Below are 18740 nucleotides of genomic sequence, written 5' to 3'. Positions count from 1 at the left end.
AAAACAAAAACGCTATTATTTTAGGTTATAATAGCTAGTGATGTTTTTGATAATTTAGTTTTGAAGTGTTCAACCTTACAAATTTAAGTTCTACATTTTTCGCCAATATGAATGATGTTTGCGGCTTGTTTAAAAAGCGCATTTGATATACTTTTGGCTCTGGACTACTCTTTAAATGGAAATCATTTTAAATTGTAGCTTGTTTGATACACAAAAGTTGTTTCTATCATTCACTCTTTTAATTCAATCGTTGTATAATCGTTTGCGGGAGCAAAAGTATATTTTTCTATTTTGATTGTACGAAAATTAAACTCGTTCACCAATAGCACTGCAAAGTTGATTGAGTCTAATGTTTTTTGTCAAGCAGTGTATAAAACATAATTTCATCAAACTTTTTGTATACATCCGGGACAATGTTTTCGAAAAGTTTATCTGTAAGAGCTTTCTGAAAACGGTCAATTCGTGCTATAAAGTAAAACTAATTGACTTTTTCATTGCGTAATGGTCCTTCAAGTGAACCTGCATTTCTTCGTGTGCTTGCACGCACTCCTTATGTGGTTGTAATTGCGAGGTGTGTACAATTGGTTTTAATTTCTTACTATCTTTCAAGCTATGGGCGAGCTATGATAATGCCATGCATATGCGGCCACCATTTTTATTGTAAAAGTGATATGGTGCTCCGACTTCCAGGTCTTGCAGGTGGTTTTGAACTGCGTATTACAGCCCTACTAAAACTGTGAATGTAGGGACTTATGGCCTTGCAATGTTCTTCATCATTGCTCTTGACCGAAACCTGTATCTCTTTTACTGCCGCGTAGTTTGAAGTAGGTGTTGGCTGAAATTTCTTTGCGAACAGCTGGCTTAGATTACTTTTGAATACCTCTTCACGGGATTGATCGAGGTCGGACAAGTTTTTTCCACAGGAAGATCTCGTATTGCGAGCAACATTTGGATACTAGATGTTGTTGACGTGGACTGTAATGTGAAATCCAGTGCTCGTGCAGAGACCGTTTCAAAATTGGTTTCTTATGCAGTATTAAACGTATTCAATTCACCACTCTTCTCTTAATAATCGAAATTCTTTGATGCTTTAGTGTTCTTCATTTGAGTTCTTGCGAGTCAAGTTTGATTCCTTTTTCTAAGCAAAACTTGTAATGTGTGTTGTTTGGTTGTGTTATTTGCTGTTTTATATGTTTTCCATTTTTTTCTGTGGATTTAAACTTAATATTGCAGCGTTTTCAATATGGAGTTGCAAATTCCTTTTTTGTGGAAACCTATGACTGAACTATTCAGTTTCAGTCCTAAAAATTGTTCGACAAAATTATTTCTAAGAATATTGGCATCAAACATTTGGAAGAAATTTGAAACTCTTTTCTTATAGTCCTCTACCGTACAGAAACTGAAGCATTTTACATCATTAAGAACAAAATGTGTATTGTTGAGTCCTTAGGGTAACTCTTTTTGAGTGGTGTAGTGTAATGACTTGTAATTGTTGAGCATTTGATATTTGTTTTTGTAGATGGATCTATTTAGTGTTCTAGAATCTACGATTAACTTTAGATTGATCTGGTTCTACCGCAATGACCAAATGTGATATAAAACTTCGATCTAAACAACTTTTTAGTTTTTCATTATATCCGTTAACATTGAGTTTTCGATCTCTGAGTTAAAATTTAGTGCAAATTTTATTGGAAAACTCTTCCTTTTTGATGTTTGGAGCGTTTGTGGATTTTTGAATAAACAACATTCGTTTTTGACATACCAAAACGAGAAAAAGTCTATGGAGGTCTTTGTGAGTGCGTTCCTTCAATGGTTGTTTACTACTGAATTCCCTAAGCCAATTCAACTTGGTCTGAAATATATGTTCGCACACGTGCGTTATGACCCTTTTCTGAAACAATTGTGGGACATGAATTTTTTTCCAACCATTACTTGTAATGCACAATTGTATCCTCCTTATCTTTTGTTCTCTTGTATAGTATCGTTCGAGTTGCGAATTCCTTGTTTGTATAAGTCTACGACAGAGCTGATCAGGTTCAGCTTTGAAAGAAATCATTTGACTAAATCGTTTCTTAAATTATTGGCATCAATCATTTGAATGAAAGTTTGAACCTTTTTCCTATGGTCTTGTACGGTATCGCATCTCAAGCAAATTAAATCATCAATAAAAATTTGTATTGTTGAGTCCTATTAGGGTAGAATTCATTGCTGTTTGAAATCCAGCTGGCATATATGTCAGACTGAAAAATCCAATTTTGAATCTGTATGTGCTTTTGTGTCGAAATTCCAATGTTGAAAATTATGCTATTTTTGCTGTATCAAAACTATTTGAGTTCTGAGTGATATAATTTGTAAATTTTTATTGATGGGCTTTGATATTGGTATCTGTGGATTGAGTTATTTAGCGTTTTAGAGCCGAAAAACCAACTTTACAGATTGGTCGAGCTCTACAGTGATGGCCATATGTGATATAAAACTTCGATTAAAACAAATTTTTAGTTTTTCAATATATCCCTTATTAATACGAGTTTTAGTTCCTCAGTTAATTTTCACCAGAAAGCTTATCAAAACACGCCTTCCTTTTTGATGTGTTGGTTGGTGTAAACCGTTTGCGGAATTTTGAATTTTGAACAAACAACATTTGTTTTTGACATTCCAAAAAGAGAAAAAGTCTTTATGAATGCGTTCTTTCCATGGTTATTTAATACTAGATGCCCTTAGCTTAATAATTGATCATCATTAAACCATCATTAAGCTCTTAGTGTAACTTTTAATCTGTTTCATTGTTATTTGAATGTTTAATTTTTTGTAGAGGTTTTTTGAAAGAATTTGATACTAGTCACATTTCTTGCTAGTCATATTAGATATAATGTGGCTCAGCGAATTCTAGTTTGAACATTCAATTCCACCCACGACGAAACAGTAAAACCCCAACAAACAGGAAAGGGATCCTATCTAATTAAAGAGTTCTTGGGATACAGAATTTAAGATCAATACTTTTGATTCCGGAGGTGATTGAGATGTTTCTACATCTATTATCTCAAAACTGTTTTGGATAGTATAGAAACTGATATTTTCTTCTGGCGGGTATTACCTTTTCCGTCTAAAACATGACTGGAACGATTTTCCGGGTTAGAATTAAAAAGATACTCTAGAGTCTGAGTCTGAGGCGACGTTTCTTGTTGCATGTGCGGTTAAAAGAATTTGGAAGAAATTTTGCAGGAAGCAAGATCAAGTTAATGAAACAAACAAAACACTGGGGTATTTTAAAAATTAATTTGACACAAGATGATAAAATGCTGCAGCCGAGCTTATTAATTGAACACGCGTTCACGAGCAAATTAAATTGTATTTTTAGAATAGCATGGATAGCAAACGTTATTGCCACGGTCAAACAAAGTACAATCGATTTGTTCACGTGCCTTAAGATATTCAGTTAGTGTCTATTATTAATATCTTCGGCGCGTGGATGTCTGTAAATCGAACTCGAACTACCCCCGTTATCACCAAATCAGTATTGCCAAGTATGAATAAGTTACAAAATCAAATTCTGTATAGAACCTGATTCTTTGCGATTTTTTGTGGCCAATTTTTATGTTGGTATGGAGCAAAAGTACTTTATTATTAACAATCTTCCAGTGGTATCAGAGTAACACTGAAAAAGACATTGAAAACTCTTCACATCTTGTCGACTTCGTTATCTACAGGGAGTCAAAGATGCATATCTGACGTGCAAATCACGTCATAAACATTGAAAATAGAGCTTAAGAGACTACGGAGAATGAGCTAAAATCTGACTAACGTGGGCATGTTAAATTGAATTACAAGGCGTATTAGAAAAAAAGCAATTCAATATTGGGGCCAACATTTTTGTTTCTGTGTCTATTTCTTTAAATCAACTTAAAGATTCACCTTTTAACTAGATTTCACTTGATGAAAATTTTCATTAGAGAGTTCTTAAGAGAGTTACATTGAGTTTCTCTTTTTTTCCGAGGAACTGAGTTCCAAGTTAAGTGATACTTTGTACAAAATAATGGGACAGATTCTGTTTCTGGTTTACGTAGACTAGTATCCTAGCGTGTTTTGACTCCTTGTGGTATTAAGCAATTGAGTGAAAACGCACGAAAAGGTTCTTGTTATAGGTACTAATTTTGATTGCACGGAAAAATCTCTGAAAGCATCTATTGTTTTTGTCCCCCGCCAGTTATTGGGAAAATAGCTTTTACGGCCCCAAGCGGACCTGCTATAGTTTTTAATAGAGACCTGCTATATAGACTACAGAAATTGTAATTGGGAGGGTATCGAAGACTGGTAGGGGAATGGAGTAGATTTCGAACTGTTTCACTAACCAGTAGCTAGAACAGTTATCTAGTATAATGGACACAAGGAGTTTTGTAGTTTCGAATTATGATTTTTTAAAAACAAAAACTCAATTAAAGTTTGTTGTTTCAGTTTGTAATTATTTTGAACGGAGTGAAGCAATTCGGCTAAGTCACCAAAGTTGAACGAAAAGTTTTTAGTGTAGGTTTGGAAAGTTAAACTTAAGTATTTTTCGGAGAAGAACCAAATTAATACTGACCTTGAATTATTCCCAACACAAAAGCGAATTCTAAAGTTGAAACTGTACAAAGATAATAATGGTTTAGAAATTTAAACTGATGAGAATGGTTGAATAAGTAAATATTGACTCTGATAAAGATTATATCATTGATTGAACGCCAAAATTCTCACCCACGTAATATTGGATTAGAAACCCAAATTAGGTGCCTAAGTTATCAAAGTCATGAATGACCTTCTGAAAACTTTTCCCAAAAGAGTATTTTTCTCACAAAGATTCGGAACATTTGGTAAAAATAGGACTAAACCATCAAAACCAAACATAGATTAGCAGTATATATACGGCTCAATTTTAGCCAATTTTTGAAGAGAACAACTTGTGCGAATAATTGTTGTGCTGCGTGTTGTGTAGCCAAAATCAGTCTGAAAATAGTTATATTGTCGTGATAATCGAAATTTCGGAGTGAGTTAACAGATCTCTGTCGTGGTACTGAACTTGTAATAATTGTTGAAACTAGTATACCCTGGTAATTATACTTTTCGTTAATTTAACTTAGCAAATTTTCAACTACTTTCTCTTTTCGGACCTTTTCTTATAAACTAGTAGTGTTTAAACTGGTATCTAGTAGATATTTGTTAAACACTTTGATACATGGCACTCATAGGCATTTGTAACTAGTTGTTTTGAAGGAACCATAGTCTGGTAATATTTAAGACTGGGTAAAACTTAATCGTTTCTTTCGGTTTTCTGTTAATCAAAAGCGTACTTGTACAACTTTAGTAACTTCACAATACATCTCTAAGGATCTGAAATCATACTCAATCTAGCTTCAATTTATTGGATTTAAATTAGTTTGGTGACTAGAAAAGTAGTGATCAACCAATCAATAATTAGGTTAAGTTAGGTTAACGGACTGGAGGACAGCACCGAGTCCAGGACAACATCAAGACGATTGATTTCTCAGAGTATTAATCGGCCAAGCTCCTTCCAGGAGACCGCATAGTGAAGCCACTCTGAGGGTAGGCCTGCCTGCTCGTAGAAGACTTGGCAAGTTAAGTTAACCCATGTAGTATGGAATGGTGAACCAAGTAGACAAATAAAAAGGTCTGCAGTAACCTGAAGTACCTGATGGGCAATGTCTTAACGTTCTATCAAGTTGGTTAATACTCGTTTGGTTGGGTTGTGGAGTGAACACCGGCGAGCTCTTCACGTCATCTACTATTTGTTTTAAGTATATTGGTTGATCGATTAATTAGAAAGTGAATTGAGGACCTGGTATAATTCTCAATCTTAGAGTCACCAATTTATTTCATTTTGTAAAGCATTTCTTAGAAGCTAAAATATCATATAACATAGAAAGGCATTACCAACATATTTTAATAACATTATTATTAGCAATTGACTACAGTTCTATAGCGCCTGAAAATGCTTTCTTTAGGACTTGAACGAAGGGCCTGGTATAACCCTTCAGTCTAGTTAAGAGTAGTAGGTTTTGTGAAGTTACTATCCAGTCCAGTAGTTTTCTCTAAGATAGATTCTAGGAACAATTGTGGAATTGTGAATAGGGTAAAACCTCCACCCTAAATATTCAGATTCTATAGTGGCGACCACAGAGGGATTCTTCTGATTAGAAGATAGTTTTATTGATTTTCCTTCTTGAGGAACTACGTTTTCCGTCCGATCTTGTATTTTTGAAATTGGTTCTTTGTGACTACGTTTTTTGAAATTGGTTCTTCACCATCGGAATCCAGAAGGATTCCGAGGGTGAAAAATAAATCAAAAGACAGGAAGCTACCTTAACAAGGAACAGAGATGACAGATGCCACCTCCAAAATCCCGCCAGCCTTCCAGCGGAAGGGAGAGAGCTTGACAAGCTGGGCAGACAGGGCAGTAAAAGTGTGCCGGAAAACGGACGCAAACATCAGCACTCCAGAACTGGATCGCCTCGCTAGCTGGTTCTTTTTGGAGGGACTTAGAGACGAACAACTCAGGCAACATTTGAGAGAGATGCCTTATATTGGATTATCTGTAACCCTAGGCAAGGCTATCGATTTGACCATGGAGCAAGCCCAGGACGACTCGGACAAGTGGAGCACTACGGCCATCGTCCATACTACTCCAAACAGACCTCAAGATGCTGGAAGCTGTGATGACTTAGGCGCGACCCAGCTCATAGATGAGAGCTTCAGCAGTACGGATATTTTCCGAATGCTAGAGCTACTCCTCAAAGAACAACAGCAGCTTCGGGAGGACATGCACAGGTTGCTTCGAGGGCAACAGAATCTCATTGAACAGCAGCAAACAGCAGCAAGAAGAATAGTGCGTTGCAGCGAGTGCAAGCAAATCGGCCACTACAGTAGAGGTTGCGCCTAAGCTACATAGAGAAGTTGAGACCAGAGTAAAAGAATTGCAAACCGGACGTCCAGTTATTCATAGAAACTTTCTAAAATGCAACATAAAAATAGACTGCTTATAATTTGTTGTTTGGTGCTGGTTGAAAATCTAGTCATTCAATTGTTGTTTTTTTGTTAAATTCGATTTAGTTGTTGCTCTTACATTTATTCAAAATAAACGAATTTAAAAAAAATTTTCGAAGGATTTTCTCTGAAAAGGACCGTAAGCAATCAAAACGAGACGTTTTTTTTTTAAAAAAATACTTTTTCTGAGCAACAACAAAATCCAGGAGCATAACAAACCACTTGAAAATTGTTTAAAAAAAATGACAATTTTTTTTTTCGAACAATTTTTCTATCAAGGTATTGTTTCGTTAGGCAAAAGAAACAAAGAAGTTATCACTTATTATTTTTTTCCAAAATGTTTTCCAAACCAAATTTAATAAGAGAATTTGTTTTTTTCTCCTAGGTTCTATGCTCTGGAGACGATTGCAGGGTCAGTGAAATACAACGAGGGAATCAGTTCAACTCTTTGGATTAGTATACCTTTTTTTTCTAACTCTAATAAGCGACTCTTATCAAAAAAAAATTGGAAGCGAATTTTCGATCTTAAAAACAAAAAAAGAAATCCCAAACCGCAAAATAGAAACTGGATTACTTGGGTATGTAACAAAGCATTCCGAATTCACTTTAAAATTTTTTTGAACCGTGGATAAAAATCAGCAGTATGCAGGACATTCGAACATTGTTCACACTGATCAGAGTACTTTTCCTCCCAGTACTGAACCTTTTAGTTTAATCTGCCAGAATTTAACATCGTTGTTAATAAATGCTAGTTTTAATAGCGCGAAATTAAATTGGGTTCTTTTTATTTGGATGATACTACTCCGCTCATGCAACGGTTTTGGAAATAAACAATTCCTCAGAGATACGGGGTAACAACTGGCAGAAAAAAAACAAAGATAGCAAAACTTCTGCAGTTTTGCTAGATATACAAAAAAAGACCTCTTGCAGAACTCTGTATTATTCCTTCTAAATATATAGAGAGAATATTACTCAATCAATTGGCGCAGTAACCAACCTAATTGATTAGATGCTTAATTTTCAAATGATTATATTTGAGTGAACGGTACGACTGTAGAAGAACATGCACTCTCCAATAAAAATCTCTCATCATTTCTTCATCTACAACCATGGCTACGAATTTACACAGTTGACTTAGGATTTCTTTGAACAAAGTTAAGGGAAACAAACAACATGTTCAGAGGATCAACTTTACCTCCACTCAGTATTATATCAACCTTGCATTAACTCGCACCTTCAGTGTGACGGTTGAGGCATTCGATTGGTCCACTACATTACATCAGTTGTAATACTCCACCTCATGATGGAGGCCCAAACAAAGCTGACCGACCAGTCTTCCTGTCTTGTCGTCTGATCACTGGAGCCTTCTGTTCGTGACGCAAGCAAGATGATATACACAGAGAAGAAAACAACATACCACGAGGTTGACCACTGATTACAGAGCAGACTAAAACGAAGTCCTAGGTGGATCCAACTTCATAACAAATGGCGATTCCAAGACCTCATCATGGATGCGTGCATTCCTGCATCCAACCCATTTGACTATGGAGAAACCTTATACTTTGAACAAAAAAGAGAGGTCCGATGGAGAATCCGCCCACTGATCGAATCAGAGATGCTGGGAAGACAACTCATACGGAAGAAAGGCTAGACATTTTAGAGAGAATGCGATCCAAAAGACTCAAGTCCAATAAAAATTTTGTACCGCAAAATATGGTGATGGTGCTTTTATATACATTTACTTTATACTCTAATTTCACTCTACTGTACTATTCAGGAGAATAGTTTAGTCCGGATGGGTGGGATTTAGGATTGGAAAGTTAAACTTAAGTATTTTTCGGAGAAGAACCAAATTAATACTGACCTTGAATTATTCCCAACACAAAAGCGAATTCTAAAGTTGAAACTGTACAAAGATAATAATGGTTTAGAAATTTAAACTGATGAGAATGGTTGAATAAGTAAATATTGACTCTGATAAAGATTATATCATTGATTGAACGCCAAAATTCTCACCCACGTAATATTGGATTAGAAACCCAAATTAGGTGTCTAAGTTATCAAAGTCATGAATGACCTTCTGAAAACTTTTCCCAAAAGAGTATTTTTCTCACAAAGATTCGGAACATTTGGTAAAAATAGGACTAAACCATCAAAACCAAACATAGATTAGCAGTATATATACGGCTCAATTTTAGCCAATTTTTGAAGAGAACAACTTGTGCGAATAATTGTTGTGTTGCGTGTTGTGTAGCCAAAATCAGTCTGAAAATAGTTATATTGTCGTGATAATCGAAATTTCGGAGTGAGTTAACAGATCTCTGTCGTGGTACTGAACTTGTAATAATTGTTGAAACTAGTATACCCTGGTAATTATACTTTTCGTTAATTTAACTTAGCAAATTTTCAACTACTTTCTCTTTTCGGACCTTTTCTTATAAACTAGTAGTGTTTAAACTGGTATCTAGTAGATATTTGTTAAACATTTTGATACATGGCACTCATAGGCATTTGTAACTAGTTGTTTTGAAGGAACCATAGTCTGGTAATAATTAAGACTGGGTAAAACTTAATCGTTTCTTTCGGTTTTCTGTTAATCAAAAGCGTACTTGTACAACTTTAGTAACTTCACAATACATCTCTAAGGATCTGAAATCATACTCAATCTAGCTTCAATTTATTGGATTTAAATTAGTTTGGTGACTAGAAAAGTAGTGATCAACCAATCAATAATTAGGTTAAGTTAGGTTAACGGACTGGAGGACAGCACCGAGTCCAGGACAACATCAAGACGATTGATTTCTCAGAGTATTAATCGGCCAAGCTCCTTCCAGGAGACCGCATAGTGAAGCCACTCTGAGGGTAGGCCTGCCTGCTCGTAGAAGACTTGGCAAGTTAAGTTAACCCATGTAGTATGGAATGGTGAACCAAGTAGACAAATAAAAAGGTCTGCAGTAACCTGAAGTACCTGATGGGCAATGTCTTAACGTTCTATCAAGTTGGTTAATACTCGTTTGGTTGGGTTGTGGAGTGAACACCGGCGAGCTCTTCACGTCATCTACTATTTGTTTTAAGTATATTGGTTGATCGATTAATTAGAAAGTGAATTGAGGACCTGGTATAATTCTCAATCTTAGAGTCACCAATTTATTTCATTTTGTAAAGCATTTCTTAGAAGCTAAAATATCATATAACTTAGAAAGGCATTACCAACATATTTTAATAACATTATTATTAGCAATTGACTACAGTTCTATAGCGCCTGAAAATACTTTCTTTAGGACTTGAACGGAGGGCCTGGTATAACCATTCAGTCTAGTTAAGAGTAGTAGGTTTTGTGAAGTTACTATCCAGTCCAGTAGTTTTCTCTAAGATAGATTCTAGGAACAATTGTGGAATTGTGAATAGGGTAAAACCTCCACCCTAAATATTCAGATTCTATATTTAGGACTAACTGATTATAATTAATAAAACAGTAATTTATAGGATACTGGATTATGCAGTTCACAAAGGTTAACCTACGGCAGAAATGTAATACCCGATAGGATTTGAAACAGCTGAAACGATGAAGGTGGTATAATGTTTTCTTTGTCATTAATGGGAGACCAGCGGTTACATAAAATGCTTTTTTATTGATTTAGGGCCAATTAGTACTTGGTGTTTTTACTGGGTGTATTTTAGGACTTAAGATTTCGAGTATTTTTAATTTTACTTTGAGAACCGTCTCCTCCTCCCCCCCCCCGCCCACCAGGGAATAAAACCATCTTTAAATGATATTTTACACGTTCAAGATAGATGTGGTATGATTGAAATGATAATTTCACCTCTTATTAGAGTACAGTCATTGCAAAAAAAATTAATTGTCTAGAATCTATTCTGTTTTGGCCCCCCAGCTTAGTGGTCATATAACTTTTAAGCCCCCAGGCGTACAAACTATATTTTTTATATGGTAACATGTTGTAAAACAAAGCATAATTTGTAAATGTGGGATAGATCCGAAAAGAAAACATTTTGGTACTTTATGCTTTGTTGTGTTGCAGTGAAGTGGGGTTACTCGCAGGTGTTCTTGCGTGGGTGTATGAAGGAGAGTGCTGCAAGCAAGTGTACCGACTATAAATGGAGGGACGATAGAGAAGCTCACGGCTGCAAGTTCGTCTGCACAGCCGACGACTGCAATCTTGGTTAACATTCTCAACTCAAGCTCAATTTGTACTGAATTATCTAGACTACTGATTTTCAAATTTTTCGATTTGTTAATAGACTGAAAGGAGGCTATGGAGAAACAATTAATGGTGAAACCCTTCGGCAGACCATGTTGAAAATTAGTAAACGAGTTCAATTTCATTTAATCTAATCAGTATTGCTTGAATTTATTTCACAGTTCGATTATGTGTTTAATTTAGGCTGGCCTAAAAGTGGATTTAGTGTCAAATTTTAGTGTCCACTGGGTGGATTTAGTGTCAAATAATTTCATTTTCGCTATTCACTACTGGATAGTAATATCTGATTGTTGAATTATTGGATAATTATTATCATAACTTTTATCCCAACTTTTATCACAAAGGTTTGGTATAGATAAATTTTTCGCTAGAACCCATCTTCGAGGATTCATCTGTTACTATATAACAGTTCGAGCAAAACTGTCTATACACAGTTGCTGTATTAACGCACTGCTGTATTAATGGATGAATCTACGCAGACGCTTATAGCAATCAATCTATATCAAACCTTTCTGATAAAAAACTCCTATAATTGTGTTGAGTTCTAAATTGAGTTATCCTCAACTGATTCTCTTCCTTCAGGTTCGACTGCTGCCCCGATTGCCCTATCAGCTGGAGCTCTGTTCGTTTCCCTGGTAGCTACTGCATCAGCCCTACTCTCGCACCTCAACTAGACCGGAGAGGCTGGGGACCGAACCCACTTCTTCCGAATGACAAAACTGATAAACTGTTTCCAGCGGTTTTCTTTTCAGTTTTCGACATGGTTGATGGGGACTGGTTCCTCACGCACATTCTCCTGTCCGAGCAACAGACTCGCTTTTATGATGCATGATACATTATTCACATGGCTCCCGTGCCTAAACTGTGATAAAAGTCATTCTGAAACAGAATTAGTGAGAATTTCACAGCCTGTTCCATAATATATAGGTCTGATCAGAGCAGATTCTCAGGGAAACTAATATGATCAGTCGCTGTACAGCTTTTGACAACAGATTGCATGCAACAATCTTGACTAAGAAAAGTTCACAAAACTGTAGCGAGCAGAAAAGAGCTGTGAGCCATACGTTCTGATTCAGTTCTTATCTTTACTGCAGTTTATGTACGGGATGTCTGTTTTCTTCTTCTGGTCATAAACAACAAACCCACAGATCTGTGATTGACAGAAAATGATGCCTTTAGTGAGTTCACAAATCCGTTCAGGGCAAGAGCTAAAACCAATTTTCCATTTTTGTGACATTTTTCAGGCTAATATTTATCAGATAGTTGATATAAAATTCAGTTCGATCCATTGAGGAATTTAGCTGGGAATAATTTGTCCTGAAAACAGTGCTATGGAGGAAGAATCATTTTTAGCGAAATCATTCATTGACCGTGAAAGGTTACCACAGTAACTGTGCTGACGTAACAGATCAGCGTACTTAGCAAAATATTTACTAGTGTGAAGCATCTAGTCCCCTCTGAATCTTTTGATTCGTCAACACAAAGTTAAAAAAAGTGTACAAAATGTAATTCAAATACCTATTTTTAGAATAAACTTTTTGGACACCATCTCGTTTTCAGAAACAGAAAAGAAATCAATTTTTTATTGGCGAGTTGAGGCTCAATTTGTTGCACAGCCGCCGTCCTATTATGACAATTTAATGCTGAGATACTGAAAAGAATCTTCCCCTATTATAATACACCATGTAAGAACCATTGCAAAAGTCTTATTTCCCAATAATTTCAATCAAAAATAGTCTCGGGTTGAGGTCACATTGGTTTCCATCGATGGAACAGCGTTATATCACTAATTCATTGATAGATCCGAGAAAAAAAACTGAGCATCAAAAATCCCATCGATGGATCATAGAAATTTTTGTTAAAATTAAATCCCATTGATGATTTATGGCAAGTTGATAGAAAGGCAAGGTGACATTTCCACAGAGAAATCAACATAACTACATAGAAACGTCTACTGTCGGTTGAAATTTACACGCATTATGCTACTGTTCCACGGTGGCACAGATGTAGGATGACTAGATCTTTGTAACGGCTGCTCTCCTTGTGTTTCACAAAGAAAGTTTTACACCGCCCAGTTCGTTCTGAGTGCTTACATAATCTGTCCGGATACTTCGTTTATGCAGTTTGCTGTTCTAACTGTATATCCGTTCTGCTGTACTTACCGTTGCAATAACTATTCTGTTCGTAATTATTGGCTAATCTTAGTTTTTTCCACTATCAATTTGAACTGGATTGCTACAGATCACACAATACGGGATCTCTTTATGTATACTAGTTCAATCCGATAGAAAAAACAAATCGAAGACAAAGATATATGTCTAAGACCTGTTTGTGCAAAAATATTTAAATTTAAACTTAAGTGGGCTTTTGCTGTTTGTACTCACAAGTTGAGAAATTCAGAAAACGGGGTTGTAACAGTTGAATTTCAGCTCCAATAATTCGTTGATGCAAGACACAGTAACAGAATAGAATTTACTGCTCAAGAATAATATTTTGAATACAAGACACAGTACCAATTTACTGCTCAGGAATATTTCTAGTTCAAGACACAGTAACACGTTATTTACTGCTCAAGACAATTTGTTTTGCAATCTTTTGCTGAGTATTACCTTCAGCCGTTTTCTGCGGTTGCTACGTTTAGTTCTGTGTGTTGCTTTTTGTTATTTCCCACTTTTCTCTTTTATCTCACGTGACAAACTGTAACTAGAACTAGAACTATAACTATAACTATTAAATGACTAGGACAACAGAAAGTGTTTTGTTTTTATTTTCCCGCCTACGCAAGCTGAGCGAGCTCAGCTCCAACATCGCCGGCCCTGTTTTCCTTCGTGAAAACATCTTCGTCCATTGATAGCACTGGAGCGAGCTTCACTACTGGTCTCTTGTAGTATCCATCTTTCGTTCGGATTGTCGCTGATCGAATCACTCCGTCGGAACCTTCAAAGGTTTCGGTTATTCGACCCAGGTCGTAATATCCACTGCTGTTTGTCACTGTCTTCCACTAACCACACAAGATCACCCCGCTGAAGACTTCTGTCCGTTGTGGTCTGCCATTTCTTTCGACTATTCAAAGTTGGTAAGTACTCTTTGCGGAATCTGTCCCAGATGAGGTCTGCGTAAGCTTGCGTTTGTCGGAAGAGCTTTCTATGATCAACAAATTGCTCTGCACCTGATAGATACGATAAACAAAGGTTCTTGTTGCCAAGTAGAAAATGGTTTGGAGTAACAGCTTCTAAATCGGTAGCATCAGAACTGACCTGTGTCAGCGGTCTAGCATTCAGCGTCTTTTCAACAAGACACATCGTGGTTGACAGAACATCTTCCGTGACTGATCGATTGCCCAGCACTGCATACATTGCCTTCTTGCAACTCCTAACCAGTCTTTCCCACACTCCTCCAAAGTGTGGTGCTGCAGGTTGGTTGAACTTTCATCTGATACCTTGTTGAATCAGATGTTCTCTAATTTGCCTCTTGTTCCATGCTGCTATATACTCTGCCAGTTCTTTTTCAGCTCCAACCAAGTTTGTCCCGTTATCGCTAATCATTTTGACCGGTTTGCCTTTTCGAGCAATGAATCGCATAATTGCGTTCAGACAAAAATCAGTGTCTAGTTTTGGTACAATCTCTATATAAACCGCACGTACAGTACAGCATGTGAACAGACAGCACCAAAACTTTTCGTTTCTTCGACCAATCTTTACTGTGAACGGTCCGAAATAGTCTACGCCAACATTCGCGAACACTGTTGATGCGACTAATCGCTCCTCAGGTAGTTCTGCCATTACTGGTGCCTTTGTTTGGGCTCTTCCCTTTCGACATCTAATGCATTTGTTTTTGATCGATCCCAAAGCATTTCATATGCCTAGGATCCAGAATTTCTGCTGAACTATGTTTCTGACATGTTCAGTACCTTCGTGATGACTATTCTCATGTTCATTTCGCAAGAATAATTCAACTACATGGTGCTTCCAACTCAACAGTATCGGATGCTTGGTTTCGAAGTTCAATTGACTTTTACCTATTCTGCCTTGAGCACGAATAAGTCCTTGCTGGTCAATGAATGGTGAAAATTGGAGGATTTTGCTTTTTTTTAGAATTTACTTTTCAGCCTTGAGAGAATTCATCTCTTCAGCAAACTGTTCTTGCTGCAGTAGCCTGAAGATGCTTGCTTGTGCACCCTCTCTTTCTTCAACACTTAGTGTTTTTGTTGCCGGTTTGTGTTTTCTACAAACGCGCTGTACGTATGCCATTGTACTTACAAGTCGATTGAAATTGCTGAATCGTTCCCACTGAATCATCGGCTTCTTCTCTTCAACCTTTGCTGAGAAGACCATTTCGTCCTTTTGTTCCTCTGAAGCAAATGTTAAATTCAACTGTTCAGGCCATTCGTTCTCTCGTTGCTTCAACCAGGCCGGCCCAGTGAGCCATTCACTTCTCTTAAGTTCGTCAACATTGATCGCTCGTGTCCCGATGTCAGCTGGATTGTTAATACCACTCACATGATTCCACTGTGAAACATTAGTTGTATCCAAAATCTCAGCCACTCTGTTTGCAACAATCACCTGTTGCTTACGGTGGGAGCTATGAATCCATTGCAGAACAGTAGTGGGGTCTGACCAAAAATTGCAACTGTGAATCTTCGTTTCGTGTTTTTTCACTATCTGTTCTTTAAGTCTCACCGCCATCACTGCTGCTCGTAGTTTCAAGCGTAGTATGGAAAGGTGTCGCATCGGTGCGATTCTGCACTTTCCAATTACAAATGCTAAGTCTGCTGAGTATTCTTTGGGCTTTGAACGTAGATATTCCATAGCGCACATGGTGTCTTCAGATTCGTTGGCAAACACATGAAGTTCCCATTTGTCCTTGGCTGTGCTGAAGTATCTTCCATCAATGCTGGTTTCTGCTACTTCTGGAAGCTGCGCCTTCCACTTCAGAAGCTCTTCTTCTTCGTTAGGTTCTACTGAGTTGTCCCAATGTCGTCCAGTTTTGGTCCAGATGCTCTTCAGGAGTCGTCTCATATGAACACTGAATGGTGCAAACAGTCCAAGAGGATCAAACACCGAAGAAACTAGAGATAAGATCTTCCTTTGGGTGATTGGGGTCTCAACTTCCTTGCTTGTACCTCTACAAACCTGTAGACTCTCATCGATAATCGTCCACTGAAGCCCAAGCACGGATGAACCTTCCTTGCTGGGTTTTACTTCAACCTGCTTTGTGTTGCTGATTGATCCCAAGTGCTCTGGGATTGCGTTGGTTACCACGTCACTGTTGGTGATCCACTTCTTCACTTCAAATCTATGTTTTGAGAGAAGAGGTTGGAGTTGTTTGAAAAATCTTGATTGCTTCTTCAGGTGTTTCTGATAGTTTTTGCTGCAATTGGGAACTCGTCCTTGTTATCGATGGCTACTCGCTTCAAAGCTTAGTTGGCACATGTTGGTGAACTCTTTGCTCCGAAAACATGACATTGATACTCGTAAAAATGCACAGGTTCGTTCATTGTTGGTCGCCACAAGAATCTCAAGCAGCTTTTATCCCGTTCAGGAACTTGCACTTGCAGAAACATTGATTCAATATCTGCGGTTAGGGCAATTGGTTCTTCTCGAAATCTGAATATTGTTCCGATCAATCCGTGTAGTAGATCGGGTCCGGCCAACAACTTGTCATTTAGGCATATTTTCTTGTATTTTGCTGCAGCGTTGCAAACACGGCGAACTTTACCCGGTTTGTTGGGGTTTAGTACTGGATGGTGTGGCAAATACCATTCCTTTCCGAAAGTGCCTTTGACTTCCGAGTTACCAAGGATCTTCACAAATCCCTTTTCAACATCTGTATCAATTGACTGTTGATACAATTCTTTTAAATTTGGGTCTCGTTGGAATCTTCGTTCCAGTGAGTAGAGCTAAAGCTGACAAAGGCAGTGTTTCGTAAATTCAATTCATCGAGATCTATATATAGTCAGTCTATAGTCAACTGTTTATCGAAACGTCAAGGCAATAAGCATCGTTTACTTGGAGGCAAATCTAGCTTGATCTTTTTAGCAGGTCTTAGTCTAGGTCACCAATTCAAACTAATCCGTTCAAAATACCGATTTTGTTAGGCTAAGCGAACAGTTTTAAGCCATTTTGGAAGTTATTCTTAGTGGGAAATCGGCTTTGGTATTTCTCAGAAATAATACGTATGTTGCATTTAGAACGGAAAATCTAAGCGAAAGTTTTGATATAATACGCACAAAAATTCTCTATCTAATGATATAATTTATTCAATTCAGTTTACTCGGTAACATCCTCCGGCCCGGAGGAAAATGTTGGGAGGAGTGGTACAAGCTTAACGAGTGGGCGGACGAGCGATCCGGATGACGTGCGTAAGACGGCGGAGCGGGCGACGCTGTCGGAGCCGTACCGAAGTTCTTCAATCCGAGCAGTTGGATAGTAAACCCTAGGGTTGCTTTCTTCAACGATCCAAACTAAATCACCGACTTTGAGGTGCTGCTCGGCAGGCGTCTGCCACTTAGATCTACGGTTCAACGTAGGTACATACTCCTTGAGCCAACGTGCCCAAATTGCATTGGCGTATGACTGTGCACGGGCGTACCGCTTACGATGATCAAACTCGTCGACGCCAACGATGGACGGAATTATGGTCGCTTGGTTACCGAGTAGAAAATGGTTAGGTGTTATTGCGCCTAGGTCGGACGCGTAGGCGTTTACGGGCGTTAAGGGACGTGAGTTTAGCGCGTATTCGACCAGACAAAAAGTAGTGTTCAACACCTCATCTGTGAGGCAACGCGTACCGAGGATAGTGTACAGTACTCTTTTAAAACTACGATCTAACCTCTCCCAGATGCCACCTTGGTGTGGCGCACTGGGTGGATTGAACCTCCACTTAATGCCCTTATGTGCAATTTCGGCAGCGATGTTAAGCGTATTCCATTTTTCCACACATTCACGGAGCTCTTTCTCCGCTCCAATGAAGTTCGTACCGTTATCCGACAAAATCATAGCAGGAGTACCCCGACGGGAGACGAACCGCTCAACTCCCATTACACAGGAACTGGTGTCCATGGACGGGACAACTTCAACATGGACAGCACAAGTAGTGAGACAAGTGAAGAGAAATCCCCATCTCTTCTCGGTAGTCCAACGAACTGTGACGTAGAATGGGCCGAAGTAATCAACCCCGGTGTTGGTAAAGGGAGGAGACTGGTATGCGAGTCTCTCCTTTGGGAGGTCTGCCATGATAGGTTGAATGGTTGCTGCACGGAACTTTCTACACAAGACGCAGTTTGATTTGATGGAACGCAGTGTGGAACGTAGTTTTAGGATGGCATAACGTTCTTGTCCCTTTGACTTCAAGTAATCGATGCCCTGATGATGGTTCTTCAAATGAGTATGCCGCAGAAACAGTTTAACAAAAGTATGACGCGCATCCAGCACGATAGGATGCTTAGTGTCAAAGTCAATTTCCACTAGCCGTCGGAGTCGACCG

General features: G+C 38.0%; 1 protein-coding gene across 1 annotated transcript in view; it reads left to right on the top strand.

The window, feature by feature from the left end:
- LOC142337081 (uncharacterized) overlaps positions 1-12803 on the top strand; it is a 53837-nt gene extending 41034 nt beyond the window's left edge. Inside the window, exons 10-11 of the mRNA XM_075386148.1 lie at positions 11076-11216; positions 11838-12803. Of these exons, the coding sequence (XP_075242263.1) occupies positions 11076-11216; positions 11838-11929 (233 nt within the window). The 3' untranslated portion in view covers positions 11930-12803. The remainder of the gene's footprint in view (positions 1-11075; positions 11217-11837) is intronic.
- Positions 12804-18740: the final 5937 nt, after the last annotated feature.

Source organism: Convolutriloba macropyga, chromosome 3 (genome assembly GCF_964194025.1).
Source record: "Convolutriloba macropyga chromosome 3, txConMacr16.3, whole genome shotgun sequence".
NCBI lineage: Eukaryota > Metazoa > Xenacoelomorpha > Acoela > Convolutidae > Convolutriloba > Convolutriloba macropyga.
Note: the sequence above shows the minus strand (reverse complement) of the source record. Positions and strands in the feature narration are given on the sequence as shown.